General features: G+C 38.8%; 1 protein-coding gene across 1 annotated transcript in view; it reads right to left on the bottom strand.

The window, feature by feature from the left end:
- Positions 1-878: 878 nt before the first annotated feature.
- Positions 879-16,542, bottom strand: part of CACNA1G (calcium voltage-gated channel subunit alpha1 G) — a 539,836-nt gene continuing 524,172 nt past the window's right edge. The window contains 2 exon segments of the mRNA XM_042449813.1: positions 879-2,495; positions 10,497-10,666. Coding sequence (XP_042305747.1) covers positions 1,635-2,495; positions 10,497-10,666 — 1,031 coding nt within the window. The 3' untranslated portion in view covers positions 879-1,634.

Raw genomic sequence — 16,542 nt, 5'->3', positions numbered from 1 at the left:
GCAACTATAAGTACATTCTGCTGAAATAAATGGAGCTTACCTCTGAGTAAATGCATTTAGAATTGCAGTGGTAAAAATACAAGAATGTAGCCACTGTGTGGCTGCCACCAGAGATCATGATTCTTAGAGCAGTTGCTGTGCTTAAATGAAGTTCTGCTTAGCCATGGTTATACTGTACAAGGATCAAACCTAATAGCACCCAGAGATTTAATTTGTTGTTTATGGAACTCAAGCTTATTAAAGAAACTGTATGAGAAGATAATGGAGGAGGAAGGGAGTGAACTGCCATTAAGTGGTAGCATAGCAGCTGATCATACTGGGAGACAGGGTAGTATTTTGCCTTCTGGCACAGATAGAGAATGGGCTGTACAGATCTGGACTAATTTTGTAAGCAGTAGTGTCACTACTGAGTCCTGCACTTCCATCAGAAATGTAAATGGGGTGAAGCTACACATATGATTACTTCTCTTGGGCTACCAGATAAGGACAGAATCTTCTTTGCTGTTGTTAACTGCCCTTGAGTCAACCTCGACTCATGGTGAATCTGTGGATGAGACGTCTCCAAGGCCCCTTTCCTCAACCACTCTGTTCAGGTCCTGCAGGTTCAGGCCTGTGTCCTCTCTGTGTTCTCCCTGAGTCTACCCATCTAGCATGTGGTCATCCTCTCTTTTTACTGCCCCCTTTTACTAGCATCATTGTCTTGTCTAATTATTCATTTTTTCTCCTGATGTGGCCAAAGTATGACAGCCTTAGTTTAGTCATCTTGGCTTCCAAGAGACCTTCCAACAACTTTTCTCCTCTCACAGGTCACATTCAACATGTTAGGAAGGACAACAGAAGAAGAGAATGGCCCTCATCCTAGGTATTAATCAGCAAGATTTTACAAATCACCATACAACAAGAGCAAATACCTGTCACAAAATATATGGTCATGTATTGCCAACGACAGCTGGATTTTGTATGTATCTTTGAAAGTCTTTCTGCAGGTCCCACATGATCTTCAGTTTGTGCACCTGTTTTAGCTCTACATCATAATAAAAATCATTCTAGAGATTATTTTATTGTTGTTATTATTTTAGAAATGCTATTACAGTTGTAAAAAATATCCAAATGGCTATTTTCTACATATGAGTGAAATACATTATAATTGCAAATAGTTTCATTTCTGTTTGACCATGGGACATGTTTTTCTCAGTAATGCACTAATGGCTACATCTTGTGCTTTGCAAAATAAAAAGAAAAAAAGGGGGAGGGGATTAAATATGTATTGTTAAAGGTTAAAATATTCATTAAAAACCCCCAACATAATCTCAGGAATATTCTGAGATACATAGAACAGAAGAAAATAAACCAGGTCTTTAAGCCACAAAATGTACTACATCCTGCAATACTAGGTTCAATTAATTTAATAAAATAGAATATACATATAGACTCTGAACAATGTATTGCTTTTACCCAAGCAGAACATTTGCTTAAGTAAGCGTGATATAGCTTAACCATTCTAAAACCAACTAGCTCTTTAAACTTTCTTTGGATTTTTAAAAAAATCAGTGCCATTTTAGAATAGAGAGGTTTAATTTATTACATAAGGAAGAAAAGGAACTTTTGGCACCAACAACAGAAAATAAACAAACTTAAGGGTCCACATCTGTTTGATCAAAGGAAAAACTAGGGAGTGTCAACAAGTCTTTCTTTGGGGCTGGAATTACTGACACACTCTCTGGAAGTGCCGAGTCCCCCGTATCCATTGAATCCTTGGAATCCCAAGATGGCGCACGTCTTCTTAAGCAGACGTCTGCACTGGTGGGTGATGCCGTACGTGATCCTCTCAGTAACAATCTCTGTTCATCAGGAGGGTCTATGGATATACATGGGGGGCTCAGTTTTTTCTTCGGTCGTGTTCCTTGTAAGCCTTCCATTTCACTTAAGACCTGACTTATGAAGCCAGAAGAACTAGATGTGGAATGATGCTGAGGGCTGTTTTCCATAGAACAAATTTCTATGGAATGTCTCCTTTGATCATCTAACCAAGATGATGGTTTTTTAAGAAGACCCTGTGTATCTACACTGTAGCATTTTTTCAGGTCCTTCAAAGTAACATTGCCACTGTTGCCTAAGTTTCTCTTAGGGGTCTCAGGTTGAACCACTGAAGAGGCACTCATGGCTGAACAAGTTCCTGAAGTAAAAGAGCTGTTTATTTCTGATATTTCTTGGTCCGTTGGGTCTCCAGATAGCTCTTGAAGGGAGTCTGTACAGGCACACAAATCCGGAATGTGCTTGGATATATTACACTTACTGGAGATATGTTGTTGAGTATGAACGCTTGATCGCCCCCAGCTGGTTGACTCTCTTGTTTCTGAGGGCACCAGAGTGACAGACAGATCCTCAGCAGATGGAGCTGATAAATTTGGATCAGAGAGTTCACTCACCTCAGCATGGATGTTCTCTCGGCTCTCTGAACTATGAGTGTCCAAGGAGTCATTCCGTATTGCCATCTGTATGGATGTGCCAAGGAATCAGAGGAAAACAGAAGGTAACAGACACAGAGGAAAAAGGTTAGTGCAAGCTAGCTGCAAATACTAAGAGGCATTTCAGACATGATCATGGAACTTTAATTCTGAATGTTATAGAAGCTCAGTCATATGAATACCAGAGGTAAAACATGTTGTGATCAGTTAAGTTCCTCTTTGAGCTCTCCACTCCTTTTCTGCCACGTTACCTACTGAGCACATGAAAACTAGGTTGTAATCTTACTTCTCCAACCTATGATAATATGAATAACCACATTCCTCTGTGAAAAGTGTACTTTGTATTTCATCATGAAAAACTATGGGCCTGAACAGACAGGCCAAAACAAAGTTGCTTCAGGTAACTTTGGAGGTATGCTGTTTAAATGATGCATGAATCTTAAGAGGCCAGAAGCTGTGTCAAAGCTCTGCTCCAGTACTTAGGATTGGAGCGTGGCTTTGGAATGGCTTCTGGCCACTTAGAACGCATGCATCACTTAAACAGCATACCTCCAAAGTGACCCAAAGCAGCTTTATTTTGGCCTGTCTGTTCAGGCCCTATGACAGTATTACAGTATGCATTGTATACCCACATGAAGAACTGTATTACAGTATTTTAGGAACAAGCCAGAAGATAGACAATAACTAAATATGACACATGTTTACACCATAAATGTCACTTTGGGATTAATAGACGAGCATTTTACAAATTTGATTATTGGTTGAAATCATGCCCAAACCAAATTTTGTTCCTTGTTCTCTTGCACTGACACTAATTGTGAAGAACTGGCTTCATATTGGACAATGTGGCCTTCTCCATCATAGCTATTCTATAAAAGGTGCTTTGAGGACAACTGGTTTTAAACAGAAACATTGGTCCTCTAATATTTTTCTTGGAAGCTTTCTAGGCATTCAGGAGCTTATGCAGCATTGGTTTTCAATGAAGTACATAGTCCAGTTAACTATACGCTCAGTTATTTAAGCCTTTATTACCAGATCCTCTCCTGTATTCTTTTTTAATGTCACAAAACCATTCCTAAGAAATCTCCAAAAGCTGCTCTAGAAGCTCATTCAGTGCACAGCAAGATCAGGAAGGTTGCTTTAAAATGTATGAATGTAAAACAGCATTACTGATTGCAAAGTAAATGTCAATGTTTATGTCAGATATGCAGAACATGTTATTACAAAATAATGCAACCAAATCTATTTGGTGAAGTTTTACTTTTATATGTCAACTGTGTCTGCTGTTGTGGAATATGTGTGTATATGTGTATGTGATGGCAGTGGTGGCTATGAAGGCTTCTAGTTAAATTATTTTATTGTTTAAATTAAAAAAATAAAATTAAAGAGTTTTTGGAAATACATTCATATAAAGGTACAAGAAATTTTGGAAATAAAATTTGAGATGAAGCCTGAAATTTATTTGTTGAATATGTTAGACAAAATTAATCCATGATTACAAAAAAGTCAGGAAAGAATTTTTTATATTTGATTATCAATTGCTGAATATTGGAAGAAACAAGATTTACCAAGTACTGATGATTGGCTGCTTAAAATTAACGGAATGTAAGAGATGGATCGACTAACGGCTTTGCTCAACCAAGCAGATATTGATAGGATAGACGAGGAATGGTCTCCAGTCCAAAAATATTGTAAAAGAAGATGGCAATAATGGCAAAAGATCTAGAGAAGGATAGATATCCTTGTTGAAAAGTTTAATCCCAAATTACTGTGGTGTTATTATGAAGTTATTATGATGTTTTAGAAAGAGGGATACAATTAGTGTATAAGTTAGAAAAAGTTGGTATCAATATACAGTATTAGTTAAAAATACTGTATGGCATTTACTAGCCGGAACTAATGGAGGGATTTTGTTTTATTTAGTATATGACTTTAAAACAAGTAGAAATTTTAGCTAGATTGTATGTACTTTTAAAATATTTTTATTGTGTTTGTATTCTTTTTTGTTAAATTTTAATAAATATATTTAAAAACTGTTTTAAATTGTTTAATCTGTTTATATTGATTTGATTTCTATGCCATCCAGAGTTCTTGTGTATCCCATTAACTTGTTTACCAGTTAACTGGGTAACTGCAGTGCAAAGTGCAAACTAGCAGAACCAAAGCTACAAATCCAGTTTGAATCTTCTTGTTTTTGCAGGCATTTTTTTTTTGGGAGGCAGCCAACAATTTTTACAGTTTGGCTTTAAGAGCTGATCTTCTCTCTTTTATTGACTGTTTTTATGAGACAATAATTATTTTTATTATTTTTAAGCTGCCTTGTGTGGTGCTTTTATAATAGAAGGAAAGGATATGTGTAACATCTTCAACATCACCAACACCACTACTATCTTGGGGTTCCTGACAGCTATCATGGAAGAAAATTCAATTATTACAGCATATACAATATAGAAAATCTATAGACACAATAACAATATAGGTACGGAATGCAATTGTATGAACAATGAACAACAACCCAGACTTTGGCAATAACTAGTGACACTTATCTTAGGGCCCATACAGACAGGCCAAAATAAAGCTGCTTCGGATTACTTTGGAGAAATGTTGTTTAAATGACACATGCATTTTAAGAGGCCAGAAGCTGCGCCAAAGCCGTCCTCCAGTTCTTAGGACTGGAGCATGGCTTTGGCATGGCCTCTGGCCGCTTAGGACACATGCATCATTTAAACAGCATACGTCCAAAGTGACCTGAAGCAAATTTATTTTGGCCTGTCTTTGTCACTTGTAACTAGTTCATTTGCCCAATAACAAAGATGTAATGGTTATTTGCAACATAATGAAGTACAACTCCTTCAGAAGAAAGCTACTTTGATACTTTGGTTTGTGGGCAAGGACTATAAAACAAAGGTGCAAAGCATTCCATTCTGCCGCTATTAAAATATTCCATGGGGATCTATATAGCATGTGTTGTTTTCCATGAGGTCTTTCCAGCCTTAAAAAAAAATGAAAATAAAAGAATGAGTTTTATTTTTGCACTTTTTGTTGCAGTTAAGGTAAACTTTTTAGTTACTTTTATAGTTACAGGAGTGCAACCTCACTTATTGCTGGAAGAAGAATGTGAAATGGCTCATGCTTCTGCCTTGTGCTCTACTGAGATGGGACAGAGTGGGAGGAAAGAGTGCTTTGTTTTATACCACACGCTTGGGCTTCTAGCATTTGTTGTTTTGTTGTTGTGTAAAAACAACAATTAACACTTTTGTGAATTGCTTTACCTTTTAAAAGCTATAACTATAACACTACGGTACTTTACAACTTTTAGGACCCTGGAATGTTAATAACAATTGATTACTTTCAGAAGTAACTTTCCAAACACCACTTTTAATATTCAGAGAATTTTACAGACCAGATGATTTATTTTTTGTTATGCTGTCAGAAATCTTTGGTAATTGCTAGTAAGAACTGAAATTAAACACTGGTTGAACTCATTCTTTTATTTTTATTTTTTTAAAGGCTAGATTTGACCTCACCGAAAACAACACATGCTGTGTAGATCCCCATGGAATATTTTAATAGTGGCAGAATGGAATATTTTGCACCTTTTTTTTATAGTCTTGGTCCATGAACCAAAGAATCAAAGTAGCTTTCTTCTGAAGAAAAGCACTCATACAATGCACTGGCAGGGAGCATATTCTTCAACAGAGAACAAGGCTTTATTGTTCCTTAAGTGCATTCAACAGACTAATCTTCACCATGGAATTAATAGCCAGCTGCCAGACCTTCCAGAGTCTATGGTTTTAGATACAGTGGGGGATGTGGTTGGTCCATTCTACAGCACTGAGGAAAGGAAGGGAAGTGGAATAACAGAAGACTCAGTGGTTAAGGCATGGATATGGATCAGGGATGTGGTGAACAGGATTTAACTATACAAAAGATAAGGAAGGTAAGGAAAAAATTATATTTAAAAAAACAAATAAACAAAAAAAACCCATACATTATATAGAATAATAAAGAACACTGGCATCTGTTAATATAAATACTTTGCTTATACTGCATTATTATTATTATTATTATTATTATTATTATTATTTACACTGCTTTTCTCCCCATATAGTGACTCAAGATGGCAAACATCAAATTTAAAACAGCTCTGCCTTGTGGCTAATGGTATAACAAGTTTTTTTTTTTAAATGGCTAGCTAAATTACTTAAAAATAGAAATGCAAAGGGCTATTTATCCAGGAATGTTGTTCCAGGTCCATGATTCACAGCACTGTGGAAAGATCTATGGTTGGATATATCCACAGTTGCACTAAAATGTGTATTATAAGAGTAAGTATGGATTTACACTTTTGGCATGAATGGCCGGTGAATAGTTTGTTATAACAGTGCATAAAGCAGAGATGGGGAATATTTGGTCCTTGAGATGATGTTGACATATACCCCACATCATCCTTCACCACTGGTTGTGCTGCTCAGGGCTATTGGGAGTTGTAGTCCAACAACTTTGGAAAGGCCACACATTCCTCATCCTTGACATCAAAGAAGTGAATTGAACAGAAAAAAATAAGAGAGTCTTGAGGAAACTTCACACAGAGCCTGAAATAAGAGTGATAGTGGATAAGTGTCCCTAATCCCTGCTCTTTGTAAATAGTGCCCATGAACAGAACTCCTTGCTTCTGATATATAAGATAGATAGAAGTTATAGGAAAGAGCCATCAGCATGACATGGCCTTCTGGAGAAAAAGGGCAGGTGTCATGGTGGGCATGCTATTCTTTTTACTTATTTTTTAAAGTCTTCTTTACTCTCTTGTTTGGCAAAAGCAGCTGCTGCCGAAAAAACAGCCAAGAAAAGCTGCCCAGATAATGAACAACTCAGGAATGGTACTACTGTACTCACAAGATACAGAATGTGGCAATATTCTGCAATTTGCAACAGAATTATGAAAGCCAGCACTTTTGTTTTCTTTTCTATGGGCTCATAATGCCATAGTTGCAAGTGTGGAAATGTAAAGAAATAACATTATAAATTAAATAAATTAACAGCAGACCTCTACCCCAAAGATTAGATAAGTTTCCAAGGACTGATACATTCTGCAAGATCACACAGGACATTGACATCCTAGTCTCGAACAAATATATTACCCTGTTTAAAGCATGAGGCAAAAATCTCTGTACTTTTACAGAAGGACATTTTAGGACATCTATCAATAGATGGTCTCACAGCCTCACAATGGTTAACAATTCCCATTTCTGCAAGTGAGGCCAACAGAGTTGGTCAAAGGCAAGACAAAAAAGAGAAAAAAAGAACTTGAAGGACTATACAGTAGCAGGCAGTTTTCTTTGGGGAAGGAGTAAGGGTAATATTATGGATTGATTAGGTCCACAGTTCCAAGGGCATTAATTCTGTGCTTTGAAACAGCATACCTTCCTGTGAGAACTCGTTTATTTCAGGACTAAGACAATGACAGCTGTTCAAAATTACCAGTGAGCAGTCATGTCCACAGTCCAGTTGTGGCCAAACCAGCACTTTAGTCAGACCTAGAAAATTTTCCATCTGGAAAATTCTGAGATTTTAGCTCTGGGCAGGCATTAGGAAACGGGAGTACATTTCACAAATGAGGAATGGGACCACTGTAAGCCCCCTCTCCATGTTGCTCCCATTCCTCTCCTTAGTTGAAGAGCAGTGTTTTGAAGAAGACAGTCTCTTCCACTCGTGGAGGCTCCCTATATGATCTGGAATCCTAGAAAATAAACATTCCAGGTCATGCAGAAAACATTCACAAACTGAGGAGGCTCTTTTTTTTTTTTGCAAAGTCACAAGGAGAGTGACTTTGGAGGAGGGTAGGGCTAAAGCACTCCCCCTCATTGCCTCTTTATTTTACCCCCTTTATATAAAACCTGGTTAGGGTTTGTGTGTCTGCCTCATAAAGTAAGTAGCAAACAGTGTGATACAGCATGGCCCCTCACTGATATAAAGCAAGACTTTCAGAAGGTATGTTAAAAGCTCCCATTTCAAGAGACTTAATTCCAGTTTCTTTACAGGTGTCTTCTGTGCAGGGATTCCAGAATAAATGGCTGCCTAGCAAGCCATTTTCCACTAGCAAGAATTCTGGGTTCTCAGTTCTGATATAGCACAGTTAGAAGGATGAAGAATGAATCTGTATGTGTAGTCAAATCATGGTGTGAGTCTAGGTTTCTTGCTTCAGCACATCACCTTGAAAAATCTATTGAATGAACAAAAATGTTTTAAATGCTTCAGCAGGCCTAATTGTATATGGTTTGTTCCTTCCTTAATTTTGTGTTTATTTCTCTTGTCTTTTATAATCTGTCTTGCAAATAAACTTAAATAATTTAAAACGGAAAGGGAAAGAAAGGACCATTCTGTGTATGGACTGTAGCAAATGGATGTAGTTAAAATGTTCCTCACCTTCCTTATAAATGAGTGGGGGACACAGAGTGGACTCTGCATGGATGCTAAGTGGCTTTGAAATTTGAGGTGCATGCAAGACTCCCCCAAAAAGCTCACTGAGATGCCCACCAAAATAAAATGAGATCATCTGAATTTCCAATGCTGCTCCTACCCTACATTTCCAGTTAGCCAAAATCTTTATATCAAATCATAACCTGGTATTTTAAAATACTGAATCCTCAGCAACTATTTTTTACTGGCTAAGAATGAAAAGAAGGTAGCTAATACAATCATTTATCCTTGTGGGACTGATTGCAAAGGACTGGACTGTTATCCTTTCAACGTCAAGGAGCCTATTCATGAACTGGAACCATGAAATCAATTAGATTTCCTGTTAGTATACCCTGGGTTGTCAGGCTAGCTCAGCATTGGCCTAATATGCTTTGTGAATTTACTCTGTCATTTTAATACTCCAGATTAATGTCAACTGCTCACCTTGGAGCTTCATATTCACATATGAAAAGGCCGAGGATGTGAGGAGGGCTAAATAAATTAGCTGCATTATTTTGGCATTGTTGAAAAGGAAGGTAATGGCCTGAATATGTGGGCTATTAAGTAATCACTTGCACAATAAGCTATTTTGGGGAAATGAAAAATGATATTTAATGGCATGTATTAATACTCTCAATCTAGCATTGAGCCATTAGCATTTTAAAAAATAGGGATGAAAGTCTAAATTATTCACAACAATTTTGCTTTCAGCCCTGGTAAGTTCTGGGCATCAAATGGCATCAAATTACACTTATTATTTAAAGACTATTGAATAAGTACAGAGAAAACATATACTTTAATAATGTCATTAATAATTATGGGATGTAGTCATGTAGGGGTCCTATGTCATGCAAGTAGGTGTTCAGGAGTATCATGTGACCCAATCATATGATCAGCTGATTGAGGGAAACATCATATGTGTAAGCAGTAGGTAGGGTTAAGAGGCAGACCTGATTAAATGATCTACAAGGATAAATTCTGTCCTGTTGTCAAGAAAAAGATATACCCCTCTCAGTTTGATCACTTCAGAAATCGACCTGTGTAGTCTGCACAGTCCATCATGATTGCATCAGCCTTTTGGATTTGCTGTAGTCTTGGCAAATGCTGGCATGCCCTCTCCTTGAGGTATATTGGAAACTGGAGGTGCCATCACAGCCAATCCAATATGAGCCCTAATTTAGGCAAATATTGACATGCTCACAGAATCCACTGCCAGGTCCAATATAAGAAGCTACCTTTTACCTAGGTCACCCTGTTGGCTAGTACTGCCAACTCTGAATGGAAGGAAAGCAATAGCTCTCCAGGCATTGAACTATAATTACTTCCTATCTATAGGCCCTAGGTATTCTCTGCTGGCCTCCTATTCAAGTACTAGACAGGGCCTGACCCTGCTTCACTTCTGAAATAAGATGACATCAGATGTGTTCAGCGAGATATGCTCGATGTTTGTCTCTTTCCAAAGTAAGTTTGTGGCCACCTCTTAAGGACCACCAGCATAGCCTTTTACTTTGTTGGCCATACATATTTGTATGAAACCCATGAGAGAGTAACAGCAACAACTCAGCTTACCTGTCTGCGAAGTAACCGTTCTGCAGAAGGTGAATGCACAGGTGGAAGGAGATTGGGTTTACGTTCCCAGTCAAGATGGCATTGGGGCTTGAGGTGGTGGAAGAGATCTCTTGGAATTTGTAGAAAAGCATCAATATTTGCAGGCTGTGACTGCACCGAAGTTGTTGAGCCTGTGAAGGGGAAAATGTGAGATCAGATTAGGAGCTTGACTGCCACACATTCAATTTCCTAATAACATTCTGTTTCTCTTTAATTTGGCAGGGGGTGGGGAGAAGTAGCCATGTAAGTGTGCTGCAGTGAAACTAATAGTGCTTTAAAGACTAGCAAGATGTAGTTGGCCTAAGTTGTCATGGACTCTTATGCTCCTGATGAAATGGGCTGGAGTTCATGATAGCTTAAGCCAGATAAAACTGCCTGAAGTGCCACATTGCTTTTCTCTTAAACACGTCACCTGCTTTTCTGCATTTATCGCTTGGTGTTATCATGCCTATGGATAAGACTTGGGCTTGAATTCAAAGATACAATTGCAAGAGCAAATATCTTTGGTCATGGAGTGATGTCTCCTCATTTCTGGTTTCTGTTTTGGCCAGTTTTCAAACATTTGGGTGGAGTGGGTGAGTTAGGGAATGAAACAGGGCAAACTGCTACAAGGGCAGTTTGGGATCTTTTCTTATAAATCTGAAACAAACAAACAAAAAAACAACAACCCTGAATTATTATTTTTTAACAGAGTGTGAGGATCCAGGGGTTTGGGGGGCAGGGGCGGGGAGGGTTCCTTGCTCCTGTTCACAGAGTAGCTGCTGCTTCCCTTCCCAGATATGTAGATGCAAAACACAACTCTAGAAGTTGTGCTGGAATTTAAACTCAGCCAAATCCTCAAGGTCTAGCAAATTCCTCATTTGCCTGGAAGACAATTTCATTGTCCAAAATGTGGAAGAGGAAACAAGGGGGTCAGCTATTTTAGATCTGATCCTAACCAACAAGGATGACTTGGTTAATGGGGTGCAAGTGGTGGGATCATTGGGTGGGATTGACCATGTTCTCCTGAAGTTTGTTATACAGTGGAAAGGAGAAGCCAGACATAGCCAGACACACATTCTAGACCTTAGGAGAGCGAATTTCAGTAAACTTAGAGAAGTACTGGGGGTGAGCCCATGGTCAGAAATACTAAAAGAGAAGGGAGTTCAGGACGGATGGGAGTTTCTCAAAAGGGAGATACTGAAGGCACAATTTCAAACAGTTCCACTGAGGAAGAAAAATGGGAGATGTCTCAAGAAACCTGGATGGATGACTAAGGAACTTTAAACTGAGCTAAGTTTTAAATGGAACATGTATAAATAATGGAAAAATGGGGAAATCACCAAAGGGGAATTCAAGCAAATAGCGAGTACATGTAGGGGTAAAGTCAGAAAAGCTAAAGAACATAATGAACTCAGGCTTGCTAGAGAGGTTAAGAACAACAAAAAGGGCCCTTTTGGATATGTCTGCAGCAAAAGGAAGAAGAAGGAAATGGTAGGGCCACTGTGTGGAGAAGATGGCAAAATGCTAACAGAAGACAGAGAAAAGGCAGAATTACTCAATACCTTCTTTGCCTCAGTCTTCTCAGAAAAGGTAAAGGGTGCTCATCCTGAGGAAAATGGAGCAGAGGACAGAATAGGGGAAATTAAGCACAGAATGAGTAAAAAGATAGTACAGGAATATCTGGTTAATCTAAATGAATATAAATCTCCAGGACCTGATGAACTACATCCAAGGGTATTAAAAGAACTGGCAGATGTAATATTGGAGCCATTGGCAATAATCTTTGAAAACTCCTGGAGAACAGGAGAAGTCCCAATAGACTGGAGGAGGGCAAACATTGTCTCCATCTTCAAAAAGGGGAAAAAAGAGGATCCCAACAATTTTTGTCCAGTTAGTCTGACATCAATACCAGGAAAGATTCTAGAGCAGATCATTAAACAGGGAGTCTATGAACATCTAGATGGCAATTCCATAATCACAAAAAGTCAACAAGGGTTTCAGAGAAAGAAGTCATGCCAGACAAATCTGATCTCTTTCTTTGATAAAATTACCAGCTTGGTAGATGAAGGAAATGCTGTGGAATTAGTATATCTTGATTTCAGTAAGACCTTTGACAAGATTTCCCATGACATTCTTGCAAACAAGCCTGTAAAATGTGGGCTAGACAAGGCAACTGTTACATGGATTTGTAATTGGTTGACCGGACAAACTCAAAGGGTGCTCAACAATGGCTCCTTTTCATCTTGGAGGGAAGTGACCAGTGGAGTCCCACAGGGCTCTGTCCTGGGCCCAGTGCTATTCAACATCTTTATCAATGACTTGGAGGGCAGAATTGGGAGCATACTTCTCAAATTTGCAGATGACACCAAATTAGGAGGAGTAGCAAATACCCCAGAGGACAAGACCAAAATTCAAAATGACCTGAATAGACTAGAAAGCTGTCCAAAGCTAACAAAATGAAATTCAACACAGAGAAATGTAAGGTACTGCACTTAGGGCGGAAAAATGAAATGCACTGATATAGGATGGGGGACACCTGGCTGAACAAAACTACATGTGAAAGGGATCTAGAAGTCCAAGTAGACCACAAGTTGAACATGAGTCTACAGTGTGATGCAGCAGCTAACAAGGCCAATGCAATTTTAAGCTGCATCAGTAGAAGTATAGTGTCTTGATCAAGGGAAGTCATAGTGACACTATATTCTGCTCTGGTCAGGCCCCACCTGGAATATTGTGTCCAGTTCTGGGCACCACAATTCAAAAAGGACATTGAGAAACTGGAGCTTGTCCAAAGGAGGGCGGCTAAAATGGTGAAAGGTCTGGAAACCAAGCCCTATGAGGAATGCCTTAGGGAGCTGGGTATGTTTAGCCTGGAGAAAAGAAGGTTAAGAGGTGATATGATAGCCCTGTTTAAATATTTGAAGGGATGTCATATTGAGGAGGGAGCAAGCTTGTTTTCTGCTGCTCCGGAGAACAGGACCCGGAACAATGGATGCAAACTACAGTACAGGAAAAGAGATTCCACCTCAACATTGGGAGGAACTTTCTGACAGTAAGGGCTGTTTGACAGTGGAATACACTCCCTAAGAGTGTAGTGGAGTCTCCTTCCCTGGAAGTCTTTAAACAGAGGCTGGATGGCCATCTGTCAGGGATGATTTGATTGAGATTTCCTGCATGGCAGGGGGTTGGACTGGATGGCCGTTGTGGGCTCTTCCAACTCTACAATTCTATGATTCTACGATTCATGTCACCATCATTTAATAATATGGGCCATGATGATCCACAGTCGCTTGAAATTGTGGCTCTGAAGCCCACAGTTCCAGAGGGCCCACTGTATCTCAGAACAGGAACTTCAGTAACAATAGTGATGCTTTCCAAATGCAGCTTGGCAATTTATGCTCTCTTGTCATTCACACATTGTATTTCTCATCCTTCCTACTCAATCTGCTGTCCTCCTCACTATCAGAATGTGTACTGTAAACTCCTTGGGGCAGTAATCTGTCACTTTTGCATATGTTATTCTGTAAATCAACATTCACAGTCATGGGATTATGTAAACAACAGCAAGTATTTTCTTGAATTTAGAAAAAGTCAGCATGCTTGAAGACTAAATTTAACACTTGGGGAGACACCCTTGAGACTATGTAACAAGGAAGAACTAATACAGTTACAACTTGCTTTACCTAACCGTTTCATTATATCAGAATTGGAAACCATTTTTCTGTCAAGGGCATTTCCTCGGGGTGGTCTGTATGACAGATGCATTCCACTCATTGGTGGCAGGCTGGGCTATCTCTTTTTTTTTTTTAATGTCTCTCTAGCTTTCTTTTATCATGCCACTCCCTTTTCTCTCTGCCACCCTCAGTTTAAGGATCTCTAGTTCATTGCTGGATCATGTAATATCAATTTCTGTTCTCTTCTTGGCTAAGAACATTTTTGCATATCTAAAACTGATGAAAATAGTGCTGATAAGAAGCTTCTGGTGTGCTATATGTTATATTTAGATACTCCCATCCCTAAAAAGTGAGAACCAGCATTGTCTATTGGTCTGAGTTTTGGAACGATGACTCTAGAGATTACGGTTTGATTCCCTCCTTGGCCAATGAAACCTTGACCTTGGGCAAGTCCCACACTCCCATAAAACCCCATGCCTTAGGATGGTCATAAGTCAGAAGCAACTTGAAGGCACACAACAACAACAATTTTTAAGAAATATACAAAAAATCAAGAAAAAGTTACCCAAATTGAGTTTTGCATGGTCCTATTGAGTGCACATTGTTGACCCCCAAATTCTGTGCTTTATCAAATTCTGTGATCATATAATGTGCAAAAATTATTTTGTTCCTTTGTCCTGGACCCTACATCCACTTGAAAATTATATCATATAAAGTAGGGGTAGATAACATTTAGATCAAAGTGCACTGGTAGGTCACTGGCCACTATGTGGGGCCAGCTAGTGCAAAGAGTGCTGGACCAAATGGGACATGAGCTGATCCAGTAAAACCATCTTTATTAACAAGATAACATAATGGGTGTGTTATTTATTGGAGTCAAGATGCCTTGTCATTAAATGTTATGTATGTACATTATGCACAGTATGGTTTAAATACAATACCATACATTGATCTGCATTGTTGTTAAAACATACTGATAGATCATGAGAATTCTACTTTTTTAAAAAAAGACTGCCTAAATCTGAAATCAGACTGCTCTTGCCAGTCAACCTAACAGACTGTGAAAGGTCTCACTCTCTAATGCTTTTTCCCCATAGTACAGGAACAGCTCTCTATGGAGAGCCTCAGTGTTTTGTTTGAGTGAGTGGAATGAAGTGCCGCATCAGCACCAGTGCTATCTGGATTAAAGAGCAGGGTGCTGCGTCTTGGAAATGTTTGGCACTGTTGGATAAAGATCTTTTGAGAAGCTTCAAAATCACATTACCTGGGACATTACTTTTGATCTTAAATTATTTCATGTTATGCTCGTGCCAAGGTACACTTGCTTTGCCTAATAACTATAGTTTCCCCATGTTTTATTCCTGCTGCTAAACTGTAATGTTCCCATTACTATGCAAATTTCAATACCCTTTTAGTAATCTCTTTGCATTTTGTACTGTTCTGAACAGTACTCTGAAATTATGTCTTTATGGGGCTACAGTGAATGATGGCACCTAGGGAAAAAAATATTTTTCTTCAATGTGAAATATGTCTTCGTGAGAAGCTTTTGTAGAGAAACTAGATCAACCATATATTTTTTTTCTATTCAATGTACTTTCTAGAAAAAGAAGATTACATTTGGGAGGGGGAAATCATTTTGTTCCTGATCCTTTAGTTAGTATGCTTCTGATTCATAAATCCTCTCAACAGCAGAGGACACTTGAGGGGAGGGTGTCTTATTTTTTCTGGTTGTTGCAAAGGTCGGGGTGCTTAGCCTGCAATCTTAGTTTTCATGGGGTTCTAATCTTGATCTCCTTTAATTCCAGGATCCATGATTCCATTACAGAGAGCCCAGCAAAGGGCCCAGTTTTATCATTAGACAGACTAAGCCAACTGCCTCAGGGAACAGATACTAGGGGACTGCAACAGCATTGACCTAGTTATTCCTCCCAAGCCCCCTGGCTGTTGCTCTTTCTTAGTAGATAAAACTGTGTGTCCCATATTATCATCCAATATTAAGCAAAAAGCCTCAGTGTGGCAATACCAAAACAAACAACTAAAAGGTAAAAAAAAAAAACTGCACACGTATGGCCAAGCAATATCAGGCCAAGATGGCAAAAATAATTAATGAGGAATAACCCACAAGCTAGGAGAGGATGCAGCAGTTTGCTTTTGCCTGAGTCTACTGGGAAGAGCAAGATTCCACCCCCTCTTTTCTGGCTGAGTTCATGGAGTGCAAGAACTGTTTGCAATAATAGAAGTAAGCTACGGACAAAGGGTGAAAGTGAGAGAAGGAGAGAGAAACTTGGACATTTAAAAGGTGGCTGAAAAAGTTGAATGACAGAAGATGAACTAAGACAGTTGGAGGGTAT

This window comes from Sceloporus undulatus, chromosome 2, assembly GCF_019175285.1.
Source record: "Sceloporus undulatus isolate JIND9_A2432 ecotype Alabama chromosome 2, SceUnd_v1.1, whole genome shotgun sequence".
NCBI classification, from domain to species: domain Eukaryota; kingdom Metazoa; phylum Chordata; class Lepidosauria; order Squamata; family Phrynosomatidae; genus Sceloporus; species Sceloporus undulatus.
The sequence above is the reverse complement of the archived record's forward strand: the minus strand, read 5'-3'. Positions and strand labels throughout refer to the sequence as shown.